General features: G+C 35.1%; 2 protein-coding genes across 2 annotated transcripts in view; one reads left to right on the top strand and one right to left on the bottom strand.

The window, feature by feature from the left end:
* The window catches only part of LOC106320358 (probable low-specificity L-threonine aldolase 1), a gene marked incomplete at its 3' end in the record, with an annotated part of 21,723 nt that extends 18,959 nt beyond the window's left edge, over positions 1 to 2,764 (bottom strand). The window contains 1 exon segment of the mRNA XM_013758712.1: positions 2,686 to 2,764.
* A 5,231-nt stretch (positions 2,765 to 7,995) lies between these two features.
* Positions 7,996 to 9,467, top strand: LOC106320355 (phosphoenolpyruvate carboxylase kinase 1-like; the record flags this gene model as incomplete). The annotated part of the gene is given in 2 exon segments (XM_013758707.1): positions 7,996 to 8,767; positions 8,899 to 9,467. Coding segments are annotated over 2 exon segments (822 nt in total), but the record flags the coding sequence as incomplete, so codon positions are not given.
* Between the last annotated feature and the right edge of the window lie 2,777 nt (positions 9,468 to 12,244).

The following is a 12,244-nucleotide window of genomic DNA, read 5'->3' as shown; positions in this document are numbered from 1 at the left end:
TTGGCAGCCCAAAAGAGTTGGAGGATACATCAAATGGATGTCAAATCAGCCTTCTTAAATGGAGACCTTGAGGAAGAAGTCTACATTGAGCAACCACAAGGCTATATAGTCAAAGGAGTAGAAGACAAAGTCTTAAGGCTAAAGAAGGCGCTTTATGGATTAAAACAAGCACCAAGAGCATGGAACACTCGGATTGATAAGTACTTCAAGGAGAAAGGATTCATCAAGTGTCCATATGAGCATGCACTTTATATCAAAACTCAAAATAATGATCTATTGATTGCATGTTTATATGTTGATGACTTGATTTTCACTGGCAACAATCCGATTATGTTTGAAGATTTCAAGATGGAGATGACAAAGAAGTTCGAGATGACCGACATTGGATTGGTGGCATACTTCCTTGGCATTGAAGTAAAGCAAGAAGAAAATGGAATCTTCATTACTCAAGAAGGTTATGCTAAAGAGGTCCTTAAGAAGTTCAAAATGGATGACTCAAATCCAGTTTGCATGCCAATAGAATGTGGAGTCAAGTTATCAAAAGAAGAAGAAGGAGAGAGTGTGGATCCAACACTCTTTAAGAGTTTGGTTGGAAGCTTACGATATCTAACGTGCACAAGGCCCGACATCCTACACGCAGTTGGAGTTGTGAGTCGATACATGGAGCATCCAACAACAACTCATTTCAAGGCAGCCAAGAGGATCCTACGCTATATCAAAGGTATAATCAACTTTGGCTTGTATTACTCTATTTCTGGCGATTACAAGCTTGTTGGATATAGCGATAGCGATTGGGGTGGAGATGTAGATGACCGGAAAAGCACAAGTGGCTTCGTGTTTTTCATTGGAGAAACCGCTTTCACATGGATGTCAAAGAAGCAACCAATTGTCACTCTTTCTACTTGTGAAGCGGAGTATGTGGCAGCTACTTCATGTGTTTGCCATGCTATTTGGTTACGAAACTTGCTAAAGGAGTTGAACCTATCACAAGAGGAGCCAACGAAGATCTGTGTAGATAACAAGTCGGCAATAGCATTGGCGAAGAATCTAGTCTTCCATGATCGGAGTAAGCACATCGATACTCGTTATCACTACATTAGAGAATGTGTTACCAAGATGGATGTGCAGTTAGAGTATATGAAGACAAATGATCAAGTAGCTGATATCTTCACCAAGCCACTCAAGCGAGAAGACTTTATCAAGATGAGGAGCTTACTCGGAGTAACCAAATCAAGTTTAAGAGGGGGTGTTGAAAATTAAACATGATTTGGGTCATATTATTGGGCTAACAACTCACTAATCATGTTTAGCCCAACCCAAATTCTAGAAAGTGTCTAGAAAAATCTCCACCTCCATAAGATAAAAAAATCTAGATATTTTGGTAGAATTATCTAGATGATTAGGATAAAATTATCTAGATATTTTAGTAGAATTCTCTAGATTTAAGATAAAAATATGTACCTTGGATGCTATAAATACCTCCGCTCTCTTCTCATTTTGTATCACCAAAAAATAATCAAGTTTGTAACAAACTTTCAAGTAATAAAAATTCATCTTCTAAATTATAAAATCTTTCTTCTTCACAAACTTCTTTCTCTTCAAACAATTAAACACTTTCTCCATCTTTATAAAGTTTTTCATTCCAACAATGACTTTCGGAAAACTTCTTTATTTGCATATTAAACGTTTAAACAAATCAAATTCTGTCCATGTGAGACATACCGAGATGAGTTTCCTGGGAGGACGAGAATGCCACACTCCGTTAGACTCTTGCGCAGTGTCTCAGCAGTAAGTCTTGATCCATCCTCCATATCCATGAATATCTGAATTTTGAGAGAAACTGTGAGCTAATGTCTCAGTTATCTTTTATCTAAACTTTTTTTTCAGATGTTAGAAAGAGAGAAGACGGTACCGAAACAGAGTCAGCAGCCTATGGACTGGAACTCCAAGTGCCTACAGAAAAAAAATTGTTTCATAACATTTTAGTCTATGATTTATAAAAAGTAGCAAATCTCATAAATAGCAATTTTCAAGTTTTATCACAAAATAGCATTCAAAAAGAAAATTTCCCAAAATTACGTTTATAAATCAATAAAATCACTAAAACCATACATCCTATCTAACCATAACTCCACATACTAAATACTAAGCCTTAAACTTTAATCATTAAACCCAAACCTATAGAAAAAAAACAAAAACTATATTTAAAAATTTTAATGCTATTTTAGTGAATTTTTTATTTGTGTTAATTTTTTGATCAAAAATTTAATTTAGTGCTATCTAAAGATATTTCTCTTACATATAATAATTGCTTTTATATGTCACAATCCTAGTTCAAACGTGTTATACTGTGGATTGTTAACCTTTTTTTTTTTAAATCAGACAAAACAAAAACCTAAGAACCCTAACGTTAATCATGCTCTAATTGCTGCTTTTAAATATTAGAGATTAGGATGAGAAGAATATTAAAATGTCCCCTTCCTTCTTAACATCATTAGAAGGAAAAGTCTTAGAATATCTTAGTATAATAAAATATTAGTCAGAACATTAAGAAGGAATGTATAAAAAATATAGAAAACGACTACTAGTAGTAGTAGTAGTAATAAAAGTATTTAGAATAATTATTGTGTTGAGCATGATGATCATGCAGCTTGAGATTTGAATCATATAGAACCGGAGGAGTACCTGTGTAAACGAAGAAGGATGTTCTTGTTTCTGATTCCAACTTGAGCTTGATTAAATAAGCTTGTTGCGGCCTAACACCAAAATTACACATCACAATAATTAAAACATTTTCTTTAAAAAAGCATCTGGAAGCTAAGGAAAGTTCCAGGTTTGCATGTTAAGAAAAAGGATAATATACAAACACAGAATCTGTTAGGCCAAAGCTATCATTTGGCTGCCAGGAAACCTTTGGAATTTAGGAACGTTTGGCACTGGAACTTAAAAGAAAACGACGAAGTTGGGTACCATATGGAAACAAGTACATGTGTTTGCAAGGCAAAATGCTATTCACTAGATAGTCGTTGTCTTCTTATTATCCTCGACCGTACCGATGAACCAAAGTTTTATATTGTTCACTTTCAATTGATCTAAATTGTAAGGTCTTTTATTATATTTGTCAAAACTTATACTAGTTTTTTCATAATGACTATATCAATGATCTGTCATACCATAAGTTGGATAACTATTTCTCACCACGTATTTACGAAAGAAGACAAGTATGATGCAGAAAAAGACAAAACATGATTTTGTAATGACAATACACATATGTAAATTTTATTCTGTTTCCTGTATAAATTTCTTTTATATTGGTACAATCTCAAATATTCATAATATGCTATATATATATATATATATATTACGAATTTAAGGAGAAACAATGATCTATGATGGAACGGATATCAAATATACATGGAGACATGCTATAACTAAAGCACCAATTAATTAAGGTGTATCATCTACAAATCTTCCTACCATTAGTTCTAAAACACCTAGATTTGTTTATTCATTTTTAGAAGGAAGAAGAAGATGGAAAAATGGAACGTACCACTTGATTAGTAAGAAAGACTTAAGATACCGGTATAGAGCTGCCCATGTACTCGATCACATTTAAGATCCCGGTATAGGCCTGAAAAGCATGATTCACAAAGAGTTTAACGTAGAATATAATCAAGTAAAAGAGCTATGAGTTATCTAATAACTAAATCTAACAAATGTGATAATCCAAAAGTATAAGGCTTTGACACTGTGAGCTGTATTGATATCACATAAGCAGCTTTCTTTGAATTAAAGTAAAACAAATACAAGCTAGTGCCAACACAAAACAGATTCTTTAAAACAGCAGAGTGTTGATATATTGACATACCAAAGATGCAAAAAAGAATAGAACCAAAAACTAATGAAAGAGACCGAAGAAGCCTCTTTCCCATTCTCAATCCCCGTCCATTTTCTGCCCCTTCCTCCTGCAGCCAGTCTCAACATCAATGTTAGTTAACACTGCCACCAGGTGCATTGACACTAAACATAAGGCATCAGATTTTATCAAAACTCACGTTAATGTTGGAGATGAAGGTGCTTCAAAGGATTTTAATTTCTCAAAAATTCTGTACATAAATACAAAAGACATGAACTGCAGTGGTTTGTATTCAACGCTACGTTGGATGGCAATCCATGCACTCTGCAAAAAAAAAAAGAGCGAGAAACAGAAACAGAGAGAGATTCATATATGACTGAGATATTAACATTTTAAATGTCATATATGCATAGATATGGAGAAACAAGAAACTTTTATAGCATGAATACAAAAAATCCACATTCCTAAAAAGTTTCAACATTATTCTTCTGAAGTACTTACAAACACAGTTGCTATTGATAGGTTGATTAACATCTCATTTCTAGAAGACTTGGAATACCTGTAACAAGATGGGTCAACAAATCATGATTATAATATGCTTTTGAACGATGAACATAAAAAAATTTGAGTGGACAGTGGACTCATAAGGAATCTATTACCTTGGACCCCATGGTATTATAGGCTGCTTATCAGCGTATTTAATGTCCTTGGAAACCTGAACTATGAGAAATTCACCTAGGTTTAAGAAAGGAAGTCCATAGAGTCCAAAGAGGAACAACTTGGACAACTTGAACAAATACAATTACAATTATGAAATAAATAAGTAAAAACTGAGCAAATATATAAATATTAAAAGCACAAAAATCATATGAAATTGGACAACTTGAGATGAAAACCAATAATTACATAACAAACTAAATCAAATACAAGAACAGTCATAGAGTGAAACGATGAATAACTGAATATTCCTTTATATAAGCACAATCAACTTTCTAAAATAGTCATGCAAATCATTTTTTTTGGTTTACATAGACTGCACAACAAATTCACAATTTCAAAATTAAAATAATTACTTATTTATGATAAAGCACCAAACAAAAAGTATCAAAATTAAGATAAAAATGGCCAATAATAGAAATAATATAAATAATATTTGTTACTGGAGAGTGATCTCTCCAACTTTGAGTTGGAGATTGTCCACGTGGCCATAGAATCTCTCGATGATAGCTTCAAAGAGTTTCGTTTGTTTCAATCTTTTGCAGGGGACAAACTTTGAGCTAGATAGCTTAATGAAATTCGACATGCGTAGTGCTGCATCTCCTTACTACATAACTTTGGTTGCATGCCTTCCATCTAGCGGTTTGCAGTAGATCTTTCAGGTTCTCGTAGAGGAAGAACGTCTTGGCATTTTAGATTTGACATGCCCCATCTCTAGACCTGAAGGTAAAGATTGCTTTGTTGATACATTAATCAATTTCACTACTTTTGATGACTATATTTGACATATCACATAGGGACCAATAGTTCGAAGAAGGAGTCAACTCCGTCAACTCCTTTTTATGTCCACATACCGAACCATTGTCTGCTACCTACCAAGACAGATTGCTTGGTTGGATCAAGTCAGTAATTCCATGGCCTTCCTCTGAGATTGGTTTCAGTGACACAAAGCGTTTTTACATGGTAATATACTCTTATTGTGGTCACTTGCATGCATCAGTTTTGCTTTTGACGTAGTACTAAATTACTAATATATGTTTTTTTTTGGTAGTTGAATGAATCTGAGTTGCAATTTGATTGGATTTCTTTATACGTGGAACTTGCAATTTGTGATTCTCATAGGTGGTTTACAGCTGTAAGGTTTATGCTCTCCACTTTGCATATCAATAAGATGTATCAATAACATACTTGGTGATGATACAAAGTCTTGTTGTTGCAGAAGGATCTCTCCAACTTTGAGTTAGAGATTGTGCAAGTGGCCATAGAATCTCTCGATGATAAGGAACCCCCAAGTCTCAAGTCTAAAGCTGCTGTCATTTACATAACATACAAGGACTTAGCCAAGGCTAGGAGTGGTGAGCCTTATCACTGGTGAGCCTTATCACTGCCAAGCTGTTGTGAGACAACGAGGCTACGAGAACATTGAGCATCCAAGGGGAGTGCTAGATTGAAGATGAAACGGCTTCGGCTTGGCGGCTTCTAAGAAGAGATCCTGAATGCTTAGGAGTTCATAAGCTATGGAGTTGTCTAGTCCTAGGTGGTACGTACAAAAACTGTGGACTCTGTTCTTCCCCCACTAGTTGATTTGCTATTTAGTAATTTAAGACATTTGAAGATGTGTATCGGATGGTAATATTTAACTATTAATTAGTGATGCTTATGTATTGTGTGCTTTTGGTCTCTATTTAAGACATTTGAAGATGTGTATCGGATGTAGTAGTACTTAACTGTTATTACTTATTACTTTGTGCTTTTGGTGTCTCTATATATGCTTTTGGTCTCTCTATTTAAGACATTTGAAGATGTATATCAGATGGTAGTATTTAACTATTAATTAGTGATGCTTATGTAATTTTGTGTTTTTGGTCTCTTTCTTTTTTTTAAGCATGTCCCTAATGCAATTAAGTTAATTTACTATTTTCATTTGCATCATTTATAGATTAAGTTGACTTTGGTATGCATTAACCAATTTTGTGATAGTATGTAATGCCCAATCTAGTCCTAAATCTAAGATTGAGCACTACAGTACGAGAGACATTGATAAAAGCATTATTTCATAAGTTTTCTAACCGTACCTTCATTTCTTAACACCATTTGGCAAAACAACCCCTAATTAAAACATAATTTATGTAGACTGATCCTTCCAACCATCGTGTCGTTTTTTGCTCTATAGACTCCACTACACACCGTTTCATATACAGGAGACTAGTAAAACACACAAAAACCCGTGTCTTAGAGAGAGAATGTCCAATCAATCAATCCATCACTAACTATCGTCTTTCTCCAACAAACACCGCCTTAGACTCTGAGAAAGAGGATGACTTGTCATCCATTGAAAGCATAACTCCTCTCAATCGAAGATCGATTCCGTTCACCAGTCTCCTCTCTCATTGAAAAGGTTCCTTCCTTCTTTCTCTTTGTTTTGCTACATTTAGTAACTTGTTTTTTCCTCTGAATCATTTGCTTCCGCTTTGAGATAGTTCTCTCACTTGGATCCTTTCGAATCTTACTCATTGATCAAAAAGCTTATACAATTCAAATCGGTTCAAACTGTTCTTACTCGGTTAAAATCAATTTAAATTAATCTATTTAGTCTAAATATGTTAAATTAAGCAATAATGTTAGTATAAATCTATAAATTTGTTTAATTTATTTTATTTTGTGTATTTAATTTTGATAATTCATCACAAAAAATTTATAATTAAACCCAAAAACTAAAGTATGTTGTATAAATGTAAAATATATATATAATAGATTAATTATTCGTTAACGCCTAGGCCTCGCCTAAGCCTCGCCTAGGCCTCGAATAACCCGGTTAGTCGCTAGTTCTCTAAAAAACACCTAGTTACCGCCTATCGATTTTTTGAACATTAATCCAGATCATAAAAATGCACAAGCAAGAGATACATAAGCAAAAAAATGATTATGAATTAAATTGAAGACAAAATAAACCAAAGAATAATTATTGAAAAATGTAAAACAATAAGTCATTATTATTATTAAAAGAGAAATATATGAATACTAGAAACACAAAATCATAAAATATTGAACAACTTGAGATCAAAACCAATAATTACATAACAAACTAAGGAAAATATAAAAACATTCATAGATTAAAACAATGAATAATTAAATGTAGACCCCAAAAAATAAATAAAATAAAAATCATAATTACTCTCCGACCCAAAGCAAATCCAATATATCATTTCATATCTATTAACTCTAACGGCATATCCATTATCCAATGGGACTGGGAGAAAAAACATAAAAGCATCAAATGGAGTATACCTTTTAAGAATTTGTTAAGTCTATAAAGATAAAGACATCTCACTCAAGACACCTCTTTTACTAAACACAACACAACACAACAACAACAAAACTCAAAACATACTATGACTTGCAGCCAAAACAACAACAGCAACGACAACAAGTACCAGATCTGCGAAGAGATCGGTCGGGGACGCTTCGGCACCGTCACTCGCGTCTACGCTCCTTCCACCGGCGACTTCTACGCCTGCAAAACCATCGACAAGACCTCCCTCACCGACGCGCTCGACCGCGCGTGCATCGACACAGAGCCCAAACTCATGGCTCTCTTGTCTTACCACCCGAACATCATCCAAATCCACGACCTCGTCGAAACGGACTCGACTCTCTCCATCTACATGGAGCTAGTGGACCCCTCCGTCTCCATCTACGACCGCCTCGTCTCCTCCGGGACCTTCTCCGAGTCCCAAACGGCGTCGTTCGCGAAACAGATTCTTCTAGGGCTCTCGCATTGCCACCGGTACGGCGTCGTTCACAGGGACATTAAGCCGGAGAATATTCTGTTGGATCTTAGGAACGATACTGTAAAAATCTGTGACTTCGGGTCTGGGGTTTGGTTGGGTGAGGGAGAGACCACGGAAGGCGTGGTGGGGACGCCGTATTACGTGGCGCCGGAGGTTCTGATGGGTTGTTCTTACGGAGAGAAGGGTGATCTCTGGAGCGCGGGTGTTGTTTTGTACACGATGCTCGCCGGAGCTCCGCCGTTTTACGGGGAGACGGCGGAGGAGATTTTCGAGGCGGTGCTGAGGGGAAACTTGAGGTTTCCGCCGAGTGTGTTCAGAGGTGTCTCGTCGATGGCTAAAGACTTCTTGAGGAAGTTGATGTGTAAGGATGCTTCTAGAAGACTCTCAGCTGAACAAGCTCTCAGTAAGTTTTAGTTCTTGCATGATCTTTGTTTTTAACCATTCATTAGATAGATCTGTCTAAAAGTTAAATCCAAAAGGTCAAATTTGTTAAACGTAAATAGTTTTGTAATTTTTAAAATGAATATTTTGCAGGGCACCCCTGGATTCAACGAGCAGGGGAAGCAGATGAAAGATTCATCTAGAAAGATTTGGATATATAAGTGAAGAGGGGAGAATAAGTTAAAGTAGTATTAATAAGTAATGAGTAGTGCTTATCGCTTTTCTTGGTCTTGGTCTAGGTCTAGGTCTAGGTCTGACAGTAACATGTGTGTGGGAGTGTGTCGGCATGTAAATGGGTGGGTTTGCTTTGTATATTACGCCTACTCAGTCACATGGTAAAGGCTCTTCTGGAAGAACGCATAAAAAAGGAGCTAAATAAATTAAAAAAGAGGTTGCTGCCAAGTTCCAAGCTGGCTGGCTAGGCTTCTTCTGAGTGATGTTTGGCAATGAGTTTTTTTGTCTTTCGTTTTGTGAAATGTTGGCTTTTGCTGTTTAAGTCCTTTAGGGTAGTGTGGTGTAGAGGATAACTATCTTTTTTTCCGCCTTTTACTGTTTTATTTTATGCCTTTGAGGTGTGTAAAAGGATGAGAGAAAGCAGAGTTGTATTCTTCTTTTCCTTGCTTTATCAATAAAATAAGTTATGTATATGTCTTTGTTTTTTCTTATTCCATCCAAAATGGTACATGTGATAATTTATTTGATAATTATCCAGTCTTGTATAATTTTATTTTAGAGAAATTTTGGAGATGGGTTTAGATTACAACAACACCTAACGAAGACATTTTGATATATTTCTTATGTTTGTTTTCTTATTGACATGGCAAATTTTCTCTAGATTGTGTAACTTGCTTTAGAGCCCCAAAACGTTCTTTAGTAAGACTCCACCGATTAGTATGTGCCCACTTTTCGTTATCTATCAGCTTTTTTATTAGAAAACACACAAATCTATCAACCTTTTCACCACTTTGATTGATGCACCTAAGGTGTACACGCCTGTACGGTAACACCAAATAATTCTAGTGTCATATGACTCGTATCTAAAACTACTTTTGTCCTAACATATGTAACGTTTAGATTCAAAAGATACGTCCAAGTGTTCCTATCATCTCTTTACCTTATTCTTTCTCGGGATAAAATTTATATTGGAAGCTTAAAATTCAAAACACACAAGGTAAACATGATTTTTTATTTGTGCGAGCATATTATTAAAGCATATTCTTTCAAAGAAATAACCATAATGAAGATTCCAATCTCCATAAAATATTCCAACCTAAGTATATGCCTTGGATTATACCCATCTGCCATCTCTATTCCTTTTTAGAAGGGGACTTTAGACATGATTCATCACTTATGAATCTTCCCGGTGAGTGGAAAATACTATACAGTTTTTAATTTATTCTTATTTTCTCCTTTATTATGTTCTTTGTTCTCACATTCATGAAATAAATGTGAACGTATCAAATTCCACATTCTATAAGACAAACAACGCACGAAGAAAACTAGTATAACTAATCGAAATTTGGCGGTGCATTGCATGCATATTGCGTGTTACTTCGCATGCCCAATGACATGGTATTATATTAGCACGCAGTATCAAACCAAAACACTCTAATTTATAAATCACTAACTCCAATTTAAATAACTAATGGAATAAAGCTCACTTCCGGCGACTGTGGCATTGTCATTGTACACCTTATGTCACGTAAATGCGTGGCATTTTCTAGTTGGAGTTACATATAGTGGAGTCTAGCAATGAACCCACTAAACCGGATTATTTATTTTTGTTAAAGCTTGCGTAAGAAGCGGAACCTTTCGATCGCTCTTTTGAATTTTGCATTAATAATGAAATAAAACAAATCAAAAACATATAAAAATAATGAAATAAAACAAAGTTGGAGCTGGAAAGAAAACAAAACTTGATAGAAACTAACGAGGGGAGAAGACAACACAACACTCTGGTCCTACCCATGTGGTACGGTTAGTTTGAGTGGATAGATATCTCATCGATGACGCTTGAGGCGTTATTATGGGTATTGAATGGACCCATAATTTGTGACAACTTGTCATTTAGATACAATATAAATACGACTACCTTGACCGATTACAATAATGGTCTTTTTGGGTAAAATCACAATGGAGTTGTTTTAATATTGTTAGACCCAAAAGTTAAGAAGTCAACGACAATATAATTGAATTAGATATGAAAAAACGCTAACACATCTCAAGTTAAATAACAGTGGAATATATGTATATAACATACTACTATCAAATATAGGGAGGACAATTATTAATTAAATGCTTTTAATTCGGTTTGAATGCAAATAAATGAGAATGCGATTAAAGAAGGAGAAATAATTCTGAAAGAAACATGCAAGAAGAGACAATCGAACTTATAATTATTGAAACCAAACCTAACTTCTCTTGAAACCTGTCAGATTCTCATAAGAAACCCAACTGCGACATATTTCGAGAAACAAATATTATCATTAAAAACGAAAATGATAGACGAGTCCGACAAATAATTTTGTACCGTTGTATAATTGTCTTTTGACATCGCGTCAAATCCAAATGCTTAGAAGCGGGACCCGTAAAGACTGGTGATCAGCAGTTTGACAGATCGAGTCATGTGGTCGGCCGAAGAATCAACTACGTGGTGGTTGATAAGCTATCTTTTTGTAAGAATCTTCTTTTGGATAGTAGCGATTACGTATAATAATACCATTTTTTTCTGTCAGTAATTGCTGAGAGATGTTGGTACAATATAATAGCCCCGGAAGTCAGAACTTGAAAAAGCAATCACGTGGTGCATGAATCATCACGCAGTAACCAATGCACTCAAGAAAAAATAAACCGAGAAATAACTAACTTGTTTTGTCGGTTTTAACGTGCGTCGCATGATTCATTTGTCTATCAACTAACATAAACAACAACAAAACATATAACAATATTTTGATCCAAAAAAAAAAAACACATAACAATATTAGATTGTCCAGTAAAAATCGCCGGAGGCTTCATTGAACAATATTTAACTTTAGGTTTTGTCTAAATGAATTTGGCAACATGCCGTTTGCTAAAAGATACACTGAGAGAATGTTTAACGGGGGTTCTTAGAGCATGATTATTAGGGGTTCTTAGAGTGGGGGTTTTAGCGGAATATAAGAACCTATCTCTTAATTCTTAATTAAAAAAGCTAAGAACTGGTTCTTAAATAAGAGTTTTAAGAGTCTTTTAACTTTTAACTAAAAAATTTAAGGACCGGTTCTTAGCTTTTTTAGTTAAAAGTTAAGAGACGGGTTCTTATATTCCGTTAAGAACCCCACCTTAATAACCTCCCATTAAACATGCTCTAAGTATATTATTCTTGAAACCATATTGGCTCTACAAGAAAACACGCCGAATTCCGACGGAGGTTCCGACGGACTTCAATGTCGTCAGACGT

The sequence above is a fragment of the Brassica oleracea genome, unplaced genomic scaffold (assembly GCF_000695525.1).
Source record: "Brassica oleracea var. oleracea cultivar TO1000 unplaced genomic scaffold, BOL UnpScaffold00891, whole genome shotgun sequence".
NCBI classification, from domain to species: domain Eukaryota; kingdom Viridiplantae; phylum Streptophyta; class Magnoliopsida; order Brassicales; family Brassicaceae; genus Brassica; species Brassica oleracea.
Note: the sequence above shows the minus strand (reverse complement) of the source record. Positions and strands in the feature narration are given on the sequence as shown.